Source organism: Podarcis gaigeae (genome assembly GCF_964106915.1).
Source record: "Podarcis gaigeae genome assembly, chromosome: 15".
Taxonomy (NCBI): domain Eukaryota; kingdom Metazoa; phylum Chordata; class Lepidosauria; order Squamata; family Lacertidae; genus Podarcis; species Podarcis gaigeae.
In genome coordinates this window covers 2155762-2168707 of record NC_139692.1, presented here as the reverse complement: position 1 = coordinate 2168707, position 12946 = coordinate 2155762, and the positions used below count along the sequence as shown (strand labels likewise).

Sequence of the window (12946 nt, the reverse complement as noted above, 5' to 3'; positions counted from 1 at the left end):
CATTACAATATTAAAATCTATGGGGCATTTGGAATATTGTTGGGACAGTTCTGGTCACCACATCTCAAAAAGAATATTACAAAACTGGAAGTAGATAAAGAAAGGGGCAACCAGATTGAGCAAGAGGAAAGCATATCTTTCCAATAAGAAAGGATGAAGCATTTGGGTCCTTTTAATTTAAAGATGTCCAAAAGGGGACCTGAGAGTTGCTAATAAAATGATACCCGAATGAGAAAAAGAGAGGGGCTGGATCAAGACCAGGCATAAGCAAACCTGGCCCTCCAGATGTTTTGGGACTACAACTCCCATCATCCCTGACCACTGGTCCTGTTAGCTAGGGATCATGGGAGTTGTAGTTCCAAAACATCTGGAGGACCGAGTTTGTCTATGCCTGATCTAGACACATCAAAAAAGTGTTTTAGGAAAACACGTTGTAAATCTCAAAGTGGGAAATCTCCACAGTGCCATCTGGTGCCACAGTGTTATAATGTATATAAAACACTTTTTTAAAAAAAAACTAATGTAGCTGAGTCCAAAGATTAGACTCTCCCACACAGTATGTACTAGAATTGGGATCAGCCAATGAGTTTGATTGGAAGTCAATTCAGGTCAGACAAAATAAGTCAGTAACTTATGGAATTCACTGGGATGCAATGATTTAGGCTGTGTACATATCCATGTTTACTCTTCACCCAGTGTGCTTCCACTGCTGGTTCGGGAAGTGGTGTACAGATGACATTAGTCACAATCCATACCTTTCCCGTATCTATCCTGCTGCTTCTTATGAAATACTGTGTTTTGATGCATTTTCCCAAACACCCCCTTCAATTCAAACAGAGAAAGAGAGTGATCTAGCTGTGTTTTAAACCAAAGGGGGTTGCAGCTGCTATGACTGGCCATGGAGATTCCATTGGAGTGATGCAGTAGACCTCAAATTCCAATGTTTTGTGGGGAGGACTCTTGCCAGGAAGAAACCCACAAACAGAGCATGGAGGCATGTGGCTGCTTACAGGAAACAGGGGGCAGAGTCACACGGATCAGGATTATTATATACCTGCGGCTGTTCACCACGGATTCCCCTCTGTCCTCACTGGGTAGGTCAGGCCTCTGGGGACTGTATGGGCTACCAGCTCGGTATCCAGGAGATGAAGGAGAGTAAGGACTGCTGGGCCGTGGACTGAGGGAGGCTGGGCTGGAGTAGGAAGATCTCACTGAGTTCTGACCATCGTCTCTGGTTCTTACAACATCCTACAGGAGAAGTCCATAAAAAAACCACGTCAAGACAGATAGGCTGCGTAGGTAAAGGTAAAGGGACCCCTGACCGACTCGTGGCCGACTCTGGGGTTGCGGTGCTCATCTCGCTTTATTGGCCGAGGGAGCTGGCGTACAGCTTCCAGGTCATGTGGCCAGCATGACGAAGCCGCTTCTGGCGAACCAGAGCAGCACACGGAAACACCGTTTACCTTCCCGCCGGAGCGGTACCTATTTATCTACTTGCACTTTGACGTGCTTTCAAACTGCTGGGTGGGCAGGAGCAGGGACCGAGCAACGGGAGCTCACCCTGTCGCAGGGATTTGAATCGCCGACCTTCTGATCGGCAAGTCCTAGGCTCTGTGGTTTAACCCACAGCGCCACCTGTGTCCCTGATAGGCTGCATAGAGACACATAAATCTGCTTTATTACTGGTCCATCTAGCTCTGATCATCAGACCAAGTCAGATCATTGGTCCATCTAGCTCATAATTGTCTACACTAAATGCAACACCTCTCCAGAGTTTTAGGCAAGGGACATTCCCAACCCTGCCTGGAGATGCTGGTGTTGAACCTGGGACCTTCTGTAGGTAAAGAAAATCCAAGTGACACCACCTATAGCCCATAATAATCAACATGAACTACTCTTTGATGGTATCTCAAAAGTTAATGCACAAGGAAGTTTTCCTCTACCTGCTTTAATAATAACACGAGTCTTGGCTCAGCCCAGTTTTGTTCCCATGCAGGGTTAGGAAAGTTTGAAAGGGATCAGTTCTGTGGGAAGGACCATCAACGTGATTACTGAGGCAGGACAATGCTGGCAGAGCAGCAATCACCTGTCAGAGCCTGCCCATGGAACTGCTTCGTTCTCAGGGGAACGGCTAGGGCTCAGTGACTCGGCACCACTCAGGGAGCCTGCCATTCCCATATAGGATTCCATGGCCGTTTCCTCAGGTTGTCAAGTTGTTTTAAAACAAGATTTATATAATGCTTAACAAAAATCTCTAAGTGGTTTACAAGAAACAGTTAGAAAAAAGAAAGCAATAATAAAACCAGACTTTAAAAGCAAACTTTGGAAAATACATATAAAATTTATAAGCACATAGCTAAAATAAACACTTAAAAAATCAATGTATGTAATAAAATTCCATGTCTGCATTGGCATACATAAACAAAATAGATTTTAGTTGGTGCCAAAAGGTTTTAAGTGAGTGTCACTTAATGTCTATTTGGCACTATGTGGTATAAAAATAATGTTGTTAATAATAATAATAATAATAATAATAATAATAATAATAATTAATAATAATAGATGAAAGGTATACACCCAGCATTAACTGGCAGAAAGTTTTGGAAAATGGGTGCAGCTACACTCAAGTAACAAATAGGCAGCCAGAGTAGACATCTCAGCAACAGTGTAATATGCTGCAAGAGTCTTGGTCTTATTTTTGATAAACTTTCATCCCATGGCAGCAGCTGAAGTAGTGCAGGAGAAGACTACTGTCAGAGAAGGGCCTTTCACAGGCTGCCTCTGCCAATCAGAGTGAAAACTACAAAGGACCTGAGAAAAAGATTGTATGTCAAAAATGTAGGTGGAGAGAGATGGATGCCCAGGGGCAGAAGCCCTCAACATAAACCTCTTAAGCCTCGGCTTTCATGGAAACAGAAATTCAGCAACAAAGGCAAGCAGAGGCCTGTATCCGTGAATGACCCATAAGCACCTGAAAGTTTGTTGAAGAGCTGACATTCTCAACAAACTGAGATGTAATGATATATTTCCATGTATCACCTATATTCATATCCTGGCAGAGATACGTGATCACAACTCAAACCACAGTATGTGTTTTTTGGAGTACGTGTCTCACGTTGGCCTCTTTCTATGTGCACATGCGTCTTTGTGTGTTTAAGAGATCTGAATCATGGATCTGCTACAGGTGTCTTCCCCAAACCGGCACCCTCCAACTGCCATCAGCCCCAGTCAGTACATTGGGAAAGGCATGTCTAGTTACACCTTCATTCTGACCAAACTTAACAGGATATAGCATAGAATTTTATTATATAAATACTGGAGATATCAGGCTGCTTTTTCCAATTTGTGTTGGAATTATCTGAAAGCAAAGCAGTACTGGAAAGCTATCTGTGAAATGGTTGAATTGGGGTATTTTTTTAACAGATCCTTTAAATGTTTGGATTGAAAGTGCTTGATGGCTTGCTGCCAATAGGAAAACAACCAGTTTGGCAAATACCGTATTTTTTGCTCTATAAGACTCACTTTTTCCCTCCTAAAAAGTAAGGGGAAATGTGTGTGCGTCTTATGGAGCGAATGCAGGCTGCACAGCTATCCCAGAAGCCAGAACAGCAAGAGGGATCGCTGCTTTCGCTGCGCAGCGATCCCTCTTGCTGTTCTGGCTTCTGGGATTCAGAATATATTTTTTTCTTGTTTTCCTCCTCCAAAAACTAGGTGTGCCTTATGGTCTGGTGCGCCTTATAGAGTGAAAAATGTGGTAATCACTGCAGCTAAAATTGGTTGAGTGAGACACTGGAAAACTGACACTGTTCTGTCAATTGTAGGATGGCGAAGGAAGATTCTTGATACGGATGAAGGAGGAAAACTTACATAATTATACACAGGCAAATAAAGAAAAACATTATCCCAAGATTTGAGTTAAATGAGCCAGGTATAAGGAATGTTGGAATACATAACACCCATCAATGTTTGTGTTGTCCAGTGGTTTTCACTTTGTGCCTATTTGTAATGCTTACTTTTAGGAAAAGGGAATATCACAGCCCTGATCTCTATAGTATGGCAGAAGAGGGGCAATATCAATGCAGTGGGGTGGGGACTTCTTTTTTAGACCAAAGGCTGAATTCCTAGTTGGGGAACATGATAGCGGTAGCTGGGGCAGCGGAGGAGACTCGTATCTTTGCACACAGTCCAGCTGTGGCCCAGCGAACAAGTTTCCACACCTGCAGCTCTCCACCAGGGAAGCAAGGGGCCAGTTCAAGAGCCCAAGGACAGATTCCCGCTAGGCCAAAAAACTGGAGGCAGTTATGGAACAGGTTCAGTGAGAGGTGTAACCCAGGCAGGAGGTGTGGCCTGTGAAGAGTTCTGAGGGCCAGGTAAGAGGTAGCAGAGGGCCACACTTAGGTTAGATATGGATTGATGGGTCAAGGGAACAGTGCCCAGCTGCCTTTCTGTATGTGAAAAGGAAAAGAAAAAGGCCCCCCTGAGGGAGATCCACTTTGCCTCAGCTTTTCTTGCTCTGTGGAAGGCAAGTAAAACCATTTTATTCCCGTTAAATCATTAGCTCTCTTAATGAATTGTTATGCAGCACAGTTCTATGTAAAAGTAAAACCCACTGGTTTATTCCCTAGGTACTATTTTCTAAAGTTTTATCAGATGTATTTTTTAATATTCTGTCTTGTTTTAATATTTTTAATTGTATTTATTGATGTTTTCAAATCTTTGTTAGTCACTTTGACAGAAATATGGGGTGTAAATTACTGACAAAAAATACATACATAAAATGCATGGTTCAGGATGCCCCACCGTATACTTGGTGTCAGAAGCAGAGGGGTACTCACCTGAAACCGTATGGACAACAACTCTGCTGAACTCTCACCATTTGTCTGACTGGGAGAAAATGGTTGAGACCTGGAAAAGAGACGAAGAAGATTGATAGGGAACAAAATAGTCAGTGGACTAGCAGTTTCCTTGACGTCTGTGCTACTCAAAGCAACCACCCGCAAGGCCTTATAAGCAGGCGACCCCTCCAGTCTTGCAGTGAATCCAGAAGAAAGTGCACCCGCAGGGTTCAAAGGTCATTGAAGAATGAGATGCCATCTCTAACCCTAAGCTTGTAGAAATTGATATTCTTACTGCAAAGCATTCTAAGTGGTTAACATATTAATCTATAAAATGAACTCAAATTACAAATGGGAATTTAACACATAGTATAATATCTTTTTATAAAATGACATCTAAAAATTGTGTTCCTAGCTATTATGATTACAGGAGCAGTATAATTTTTATTGTGTAAAATAATTTCTTCTCCAATCTGAGGAACCAGGGGGTAGTTTTATTTTGGTATGTGCTGATTTCAAAAAGTGTTAAGATTTCTGGTCCAGTGTGTGTACCACATCCCCATTTGTACCTTGAGTAGCCTTACTTTGCACCCCCTCCCATGAACACACACACACACACACACACACAGAGAGAGAGAGATTGCTTCTCCCACAAAGGGTGTTCACTATATGGCTTTCAAATGAGGCACAGATGGCAAGTATGAGAGCTACCCTGATACTGCTGCCCTCCCACCGGGATAAACAGAGAGCTGCCCTCCCATATAGGGATCAAAGCAGCCTTGTACTACCCCCAACTAACCTCCATCGGAGGAGGTGCTGGCTCCAGCCGCAAAACAAGGGGCACGGTTGGATACCTCCCCTGCCCCCAATCCCAGACTCTGAAATTGGTGGGGTGGTCAGAGAGAAGCAGCTGCCTTTATATTCTCTCAAGAGGAATGCATCTGGGGCTTTGATGTAGCTGGAATCTGGAATTCATTAAAGGGAATTAAATCAGGCAGGGGAGGGTAGGCAGTACAGTGAGATGGGGATGAGGACAGAACGCAGAGAGCAAAGGGGATGACAAATAGGCGGGATATGGCACAGTCCACAGGACCACATATTTATGGAAAGCATGCTTCAAGGATAGTCTGTATTCTTTGGGAAGTGGGTGGGGGAAATCTTTTCCAGATAGCAGTCCAAGCCCAGAGGCATTTATTGCCACGAAAAAGAAAACCACAATTACTTGCAAGGACTCCATAAGGTTGGCACCAGCCAGCAATGAGGTGTATGAATATGCAGATAGATATCTCACATGCATCATCTTTAAAATGAAGAGAGTGAGATGTATTATTAAAGCATAGAATCTCTCAGTTTCTCATAATTAGCAAATAGCTTTTATTTTCTCAACAGTCAAACTGTTGGCATGCTTTGCACCAGTGGTGGGCAGGAGTTATAGTAAGCAGTCATACAGGTATATCACACCAGACCAATGGTCCATCTAGTTCACTACTGTCCACTCTCCATCGATTCAGAGAAGAGTCTTTTGCAGCCCGACCTGGAGATGCCAGGAACCTTTAACTTGCTCAGCCTGCATCTACTGGTAGCACACCCTCCAATGAAAAAAGGGACACTCAATTCTCCACCAGGAAGCTTCTCCGTACTTGATCTCCCGCACACCTAAACGTCATATACACATTGACATCTGTCACCTTGAGCTGATGACAACCTCTCCAAGGAACCTGCCTCACAGAATTGTTGTAAACAGATAAATGGAATGAAATAAAATTTTAACTGTAAGCCACCTTGAAAAAGGCAGGAAAAGGTGTGATATAGTAATAGCAATAGTAAGAATGGAAACTGTGAGAATGATCAGGAACATACCAGAGAGTAACTGTACTCATTGGGGACTTTGTTCTGAGTAGAAATGTTTAGGATTGCAATGTAAGGCTGCACAGTCTTTACCCAGATACCTGGGAGCAAGCTCCATTGAAGACAGTGGGCCTTACTTCTGAGTAGACGGTGTAAGGCTCAGTTTACAATAAAGGAATAAACACTCAATGCATTTCCTAAAAAATGGCTGGCTGCTGAAGCATTGCAGTTAAAGAATTTAATGTGGATTGGTTACATTTTCCTTCAATATTATAGGAGGTTCTACGGGTATATGCCGGCATCACTGTTTCTTTAATTTGGTGTAAATATTTTATTTTCAGTATAAACAGAACTCCATTTAATCATGACAAAAGTTCCTGTTTTCCAAAAGGACAGGAGGGGGGGTCTGACCACTTTTAATTGTTCTCCAATACATGAAGGGGAGGAAAAAGGAAAAGTGGAACATTTTGGGATCAAATTAGAAAGCAAGATGGCTTCAGTAATTCTGGGACTATCCCTGGAAAATCAGGACACTTGGAGGGTTTGTGGGGGATCACTGGACTATATGTGGTGGGCTGTGTTTCTGAGACCCAGTTATTAACAGCATCAACAGCACAAAGGCTGAACTGTACTAACCCAGATGTAATTCATACTTCAATTTTTAGGTCATCCTAGAATACAGCTCATGGGGTGCATTAGACAATTGGCTCCACTCCTGAGCTGCCATTTGGACCAGGCTTTGGATGGAGACGCGGGTGGTGCTGTGGGTAAAACCTCAGCGCCTAGGACTTGCCGATCGCATGGTCGGCAGTTCGAATCCCCGCGGCGGGGTGAGCTCCCGTCTTTCGGTCCCAGCTCCTGCCCACCTAGCAGTTCGAAAGCACCCTTAAGTGCAAGTAAATAAATAGGTACCGCTTACTAGCGGGAAGGTAAACGGCGTTTCCGTGTGCTGCGCTGGTGCCGGTTCGCCAGAGCAGCTTCGTCACGCTGGCCACGTGACCCGGAAGTGTCTGTGGACAGCGCTGGCTCCCGGCCTCTAGAATGAGATGAGCACACAACCCTAGAGTCGGACATGACTGGCCCGTACGGGCAGGGGTACCTTTACCTTTACCTTGGATGGAGAACCTCAGAGTCAGAGTTACAAAACAAAGGAGATCCTGCAAGCCTGCCCACATCTACTTTACCCTGTACTCAGATTAAAATTTCGTACGGCCTCCAAGGAGACATATAATTGCCTCAACTGGGAGGCAGATTAAGCCTGAAAGCTACCAACTGGCCATTCCTAGCATGAAGGCTGATAGCAAGTCCTTATTGTCATGTAATTACGTGAGTGTGTGCTTATCTGCAGAGCCCATCTTTATGTGGAATAACTAACTGGCAGGGTACCATTAGCATGGCAACCTAAATCTATGTTTGCAAGAAGGGGATGCAAAATAATTCCCAGCTCCTAGACTTTTAAGTGAGGGTCAGTCAAGGACAAAACTCCTCAAAAAAAAAAAGAAAGGAAAAGGAAAAGGTACACGAAGAAGGAATTATTTTTCAAATCTGCATTATACCTTGGGTCCATCTATATCAATTTGTCTACAATGAATGGCAGGAGGTCTCCAGAGTGTGCCAGGGATGGAACCCAGGACCTGCCACTAAACTAGGGTTCTCCCCTCAGACAGGGGTGCCGGGGGCCTGTCAAGGCGTCTGCTCTTCTCAATTTCTATTTTTTAAATTGAGGGGGGGTTGTTTTTGTGGTTGTTCAGTTGTGGGGGGTTGCTTGTTTGGAGAGCCTTGTTATGCTACTTTTTGTCTGTAGCATAAAGTACAGGAGTGATTTGCCTAGCTTTTTTGAGGGGTGGGGGGAGTCTGAGTATTGCCAGTTCTCTTATGTGAAATTCATATTTTGTAGTGAGCACAGCAGTTTCCTACATTTCCAAATATGCTTATGGGCTTAAAAGAGTTGGGGAGGGAATACTTCATAAATGTGAGGCTCCACCCCCCCCCCCGTAATTTTTTAAGAAGTTCTATTCACCGATTTATGCAATGCATTTCTGCATTCCTATGGCAGACTGTAGCCCGGCGGACGGGACCTTTTGCGGGAGCCCTGGCCCCACAGAAGGAGGCAGAGGGGCCTGTTGTGGGCTCAGCCGAGAAGAGGCCCAGCTCCAAGCCAGCCAGATCTGGGTGGGACCAAGGCCAGACTGAGGTAACTTCAGCCAGAGAGTTTCATGTGGAGAGTCTGAAAATCAAGTTGAGAAGCTTCCAGAAGGGCAGAAAGGAAGACGGGGAGGGCTGATGTAGATGGGCCTGAAAATCTGCATGACCATAAATGGCTTTCCACCAAGAATCAGGCAAGATCAAGTGGCGACTTCTCAGAACCTAAGCCTTAAAAAAACCCCAAGTATCTCTCCTGAGTGTTATCTGAAGAACAAGTTTTGAATATTATTGGTAAAAAGTGCAAGAGAGGAAATCCCCGCTTTAAACTTTACCTCAGTCACAAATTCTTTAGGTGGCCTTAGGCAAGTAAGTCACTGTTCCCTCAGCCAAAACTCCCCATTTGGGCAAAACAGTGCTGTACTGTAACTCCCAGGATAACGTGCAGGATGCACTTTGGACATTTGTCTGAAGCATTATAGGTGGAAACTGCCTCCCCCCAAGCAAGCTGGTCCAGCCAGCTCAGTCTTGTTCCCAGCCACTGGGAATGGCTCTCTGGGGTTCCAGGCGGGGGACCTTCCCAGCCCCCCCTGGAGAGGCCAGGGAAGGAAGCTGGGATTTTCTGCATGCAAAGCAAATGCTCTACCACAGAGCTATGGCCCCCCCTTTAAATAAAATACTATGTATAGCTCCTCCTGTGCAGGAAAATGGGTGTCCACCGTGTGGAGATGCTGCTGCACACACTTACAGGAAGAGGGAGAGGGATAGAGGGAATTCCTACACCAGGGAGAAACCTCCAGGGCACACAGGAAAATCTCTGGAACAGAGTGGAGACAGAGGGTTGCGAATGGGAATTGCCCCCACGTGGTCAAGGAACAATGGCAGCAGGAAGTAGGAATGTTGGAGAATTTAGGTGGAAGTGTGAATGGAAATTGTTTATATTAACATTCATCTCATTCCACAACGGAAATCTATTTAGCAAACATGATCTGTTTTAGCTGTTATTATTTCCAGTCCACAAATGATACATAATGATACAAAATTCATGCCACCCAAAAATTTGCACTGTATTTATTTTGCATTGAAATGAATGGTGTGGAATTGTGTAATGATAACTTGATTTATATATAACACCACAGTGGACAGTAAGAAGCCCATCTGGAACAGAAAGGAAACGGTGCTGTATGAGATGAACGCAAGGCTGGAATGGAAACCAAAGCTTTCTTACATCCCTAGCAAGGAGTGACACACAAGCCCAAGTCCTCACCTGGCTATGGCTGAAGGGGTCTCCAAAGAACAGTCAGAAACTCCAAAGAACAGTCAGAAACTCAGGGAGAAAAATCTGAGCTTTTAGTACAATATTCTGCACTGCCACTTCCAACTGAGGTTTCTGACATGGACCTCAATGTTTGCTACTTCAGAGAAAGAGAGACAAAAAGGCACCCAGCACTGAGCCAACTCAAAGAGCTCCAAGCGCCCCAGGACAACTGCGGGGGGGGGGGGCAGAGAGGGTGGAGGAGGAAGAGAAAAAGATGAGCCGAAGGCCCCGGAATGAGAGGAATGCTGCCTCCTGAAGCTCCTTCAGTTTGGTTTGTCGGTTTTGGGGTGGTGCCAAGATACATTAAGACTTTCCAACTCTCATCTAGCATCCGTTGCATGTCAAAAGCAGAAGAAACAAGGAAAGAGGACCCAGCAGAGAGGCGGAGTCTCCTGGCCAAGTGGTGCAGAAAGGCATGTTGCTGTACCCTGCCCAGCTGGTCTGCAGAACACTCATGTGCACATGCCACAGCACTGTGAGCCTACAAGCCAGAGCCTGCAAGCTAGGAGAGGCGTGACAAGGCCCTGTCAAGGCTCACACTGCGGGTGTTGAGTGGGACAGTTCAGGTTGAACCCCAGCTGCCAGGCACCACCTGCACGGCATAATGAAAGCACAATTACACTGCTTTAAGCCGTGTAAAGGATGCTGAGAGCTGTTAGGAGGAGACCCCTATTCCTTCATGGAGGTACAATTTCCTGAGTTCCCTGCGAAGGAGATTGATTGTTAAACCATTCTGCAAATTGTAGCTGGGGGGCGGGAGGGGTCTCCTAGCAACTCTTACAACCCATAACAAACTACAGTTCCCATGATTCTTTGGCAGAAGCCACAATTGTGTAAAGTGGTGCAATACCGCTTTAAGTGGATAGCGCAGATCGGGCCCCAGAAAGGAACTTGAGGAACCTGAGCTAGGGCTGTACCCCGCTCCGCAGCCACTGCCCCCAACCACACGCACTCCAGGACTCCCTCATGATCTGAACTCAGCTGTGCTGCACCTGAGGCTGCAGGCCAAACTCCAGTATCGGCCAGCACTGGGTGGGGAAAGAGAATATCTGAGTCATGCCAGTAGAAGACCACACCCTGGACAGCGGCCTGTTGTCAAATGGCTTTACACAATGCAACAGTCTGCTTCTTCCCCTCCATCCCTCTCCCCACCCCCAAGACAAGGCCAAGTTTCGTCTGTCACAGAGTCTGACTCATCGCAGAGTAGGAGATTGCTACCCGTTTCCCCGCCCTGGGCAATATTGCCAGCCTTGCCCACATGTGCAGTGCCCCAAAGGCTACTTCACAGCTCACTAGCTTTGCAGTCACATTCAGGCTCATGTGGGATTATTACAGACCCAGCTGGGCTTATGCAACAGGGCACAGGAAAACTCCAGCACCGGACCCAGCGGGAGGTGCATCTTCAACTCGCCTCGAAGCAGAGTTATTCTGGCTTACTTCACTTTCACAGGCCCTTTGAAAGGAGGAGAATCTGTGTGCATACACAGAGCTTTTTTTTTGTTTTTGCAAACATTCTTCCAAAACAAGTATCAATTGCCACCATTAAGAGTTTGAAAAGGGACATTCAGGATTAGCAAGGAGAGTGCCAGTGGGCTGAGGTTTTCCACACACATCTGTCCTGTGCTCTGTAGCATGCTTTGTCCAACAACAGAATCCCAGAAGGGCCTGCCCCACCCTGGCGGTGAGACAACCTCTCGCCCATCGCCCCAAAAGTCCTCTGCGCTCTGTTGCTCCCTCTCTCTGCACCAAGGAGTTTTAATTTGCCAGCTTTGATAGCTGGATGCCAGGCGCAGCAGGAAAAGTAAGACTTGACTGCTGGGCTGTTATTTTTTGAGCCCACCATTGGTGCTAGTCAATGGGGTTGTTTAAAATGTACTCATACAAAAGCAAGTTAGTTTTTTAGGATTTCTCCCACCACCCATTGGGAAGAAATGATCACACACACACACACACACACTACACTGGGAACCGTTCTTGGCAGGCTTTCTAGTACTTTGAAAGTACTTTGAAACTTGAGGTTCAAAAGCAGAGCAAATGTCAGGCAAATATTTCAGCTACCTAAGAGTAAGGCTTTTTTTATTCCTCCTCCCCCCTCTAAGCCAACTTTCTGTTCTCATGCCTCAGCTGCCTCACTCCCCTCCTCAAAAGCCTTTTCTCTTGCCTTGGCATCTGCCAGGCCTGTGCTTTACCAAAATCCATCTTAATTCTACAAAAACATAACAATAAAATAACAATACACTGCAATAAACATACATTGTGCAGATTAGGTTTCTGTCATAATTCTTATGGTAGAATTTGATCTTCCTTGGCCACAGAATCTGTGCATGTAGAGTAGACACACGGGTATAAATAAAGCAGAACCAGAGCAGCACCAAGAAGTTGGTTTTGATCCCCTCACACAGGACACCCCTCATCTGCAGGGCTTACCAAGCTACACCTCCCAAATTCCCTTTGGCACAGAATATACAGACAAGCACTGCCCCTTCCCCCCAAGAACAGCCCCAGGCTCTAGAACCAGTCAGACCTGGGCAGCAGGAAAACAACTGCCCAAGCTGCTTCTCTTCCCAGCTAATCCGCCCCAGCTTAGCTTTGTGCTGCTTTGCAAACCACTAGCATGCTCTCAGAGCCAAAAATACAGCTCCTGAACACTGCACAAGGGAAACCAATAGTCAGTCAACTCTAGCCAGCCCCTGGCTCTGTCCTTATAACCCACAAGCTGTATTCAGAACAGACCTCATGCCCTATGTACACAAAAGATCAGGGATTTTAGCTGCTTTTCCCTGCACCTTCCAGGGTACAGCCA

General features: G+C 45.5%; 1 protein-coding gene across 3 annotated transcripts in view; it reads right to left on the bottom strand.

Annotated features, from left to right (window-relative positions):
* PDLIM2 (PDZ and LIM domain 2) overlaps window positions 1-12946 on the bottom strand; it is a 55499-nt gene that overhangs the window by 17237 nt on the left and 25316 nt on the right. For all 3 annotated transcript variants that reach the window (XM_083713716.1, XM_083713718.1, XM_083713717.1), the window contains exons 4-5: window positions 4836-4905; window positions 1055-1248 (exon numbers count right to left, since the gene is read on the bottom strand). In XM_083713716.1, coding sequence (XP_083569842.1) covers window positions 1055-1248; window positions 4836-4905 — 264 coding nt within the window. The remainder of the gene's footprint in view (window positions 1-1054; window positions 1249-4835; window positions 4906-12946) is intronic.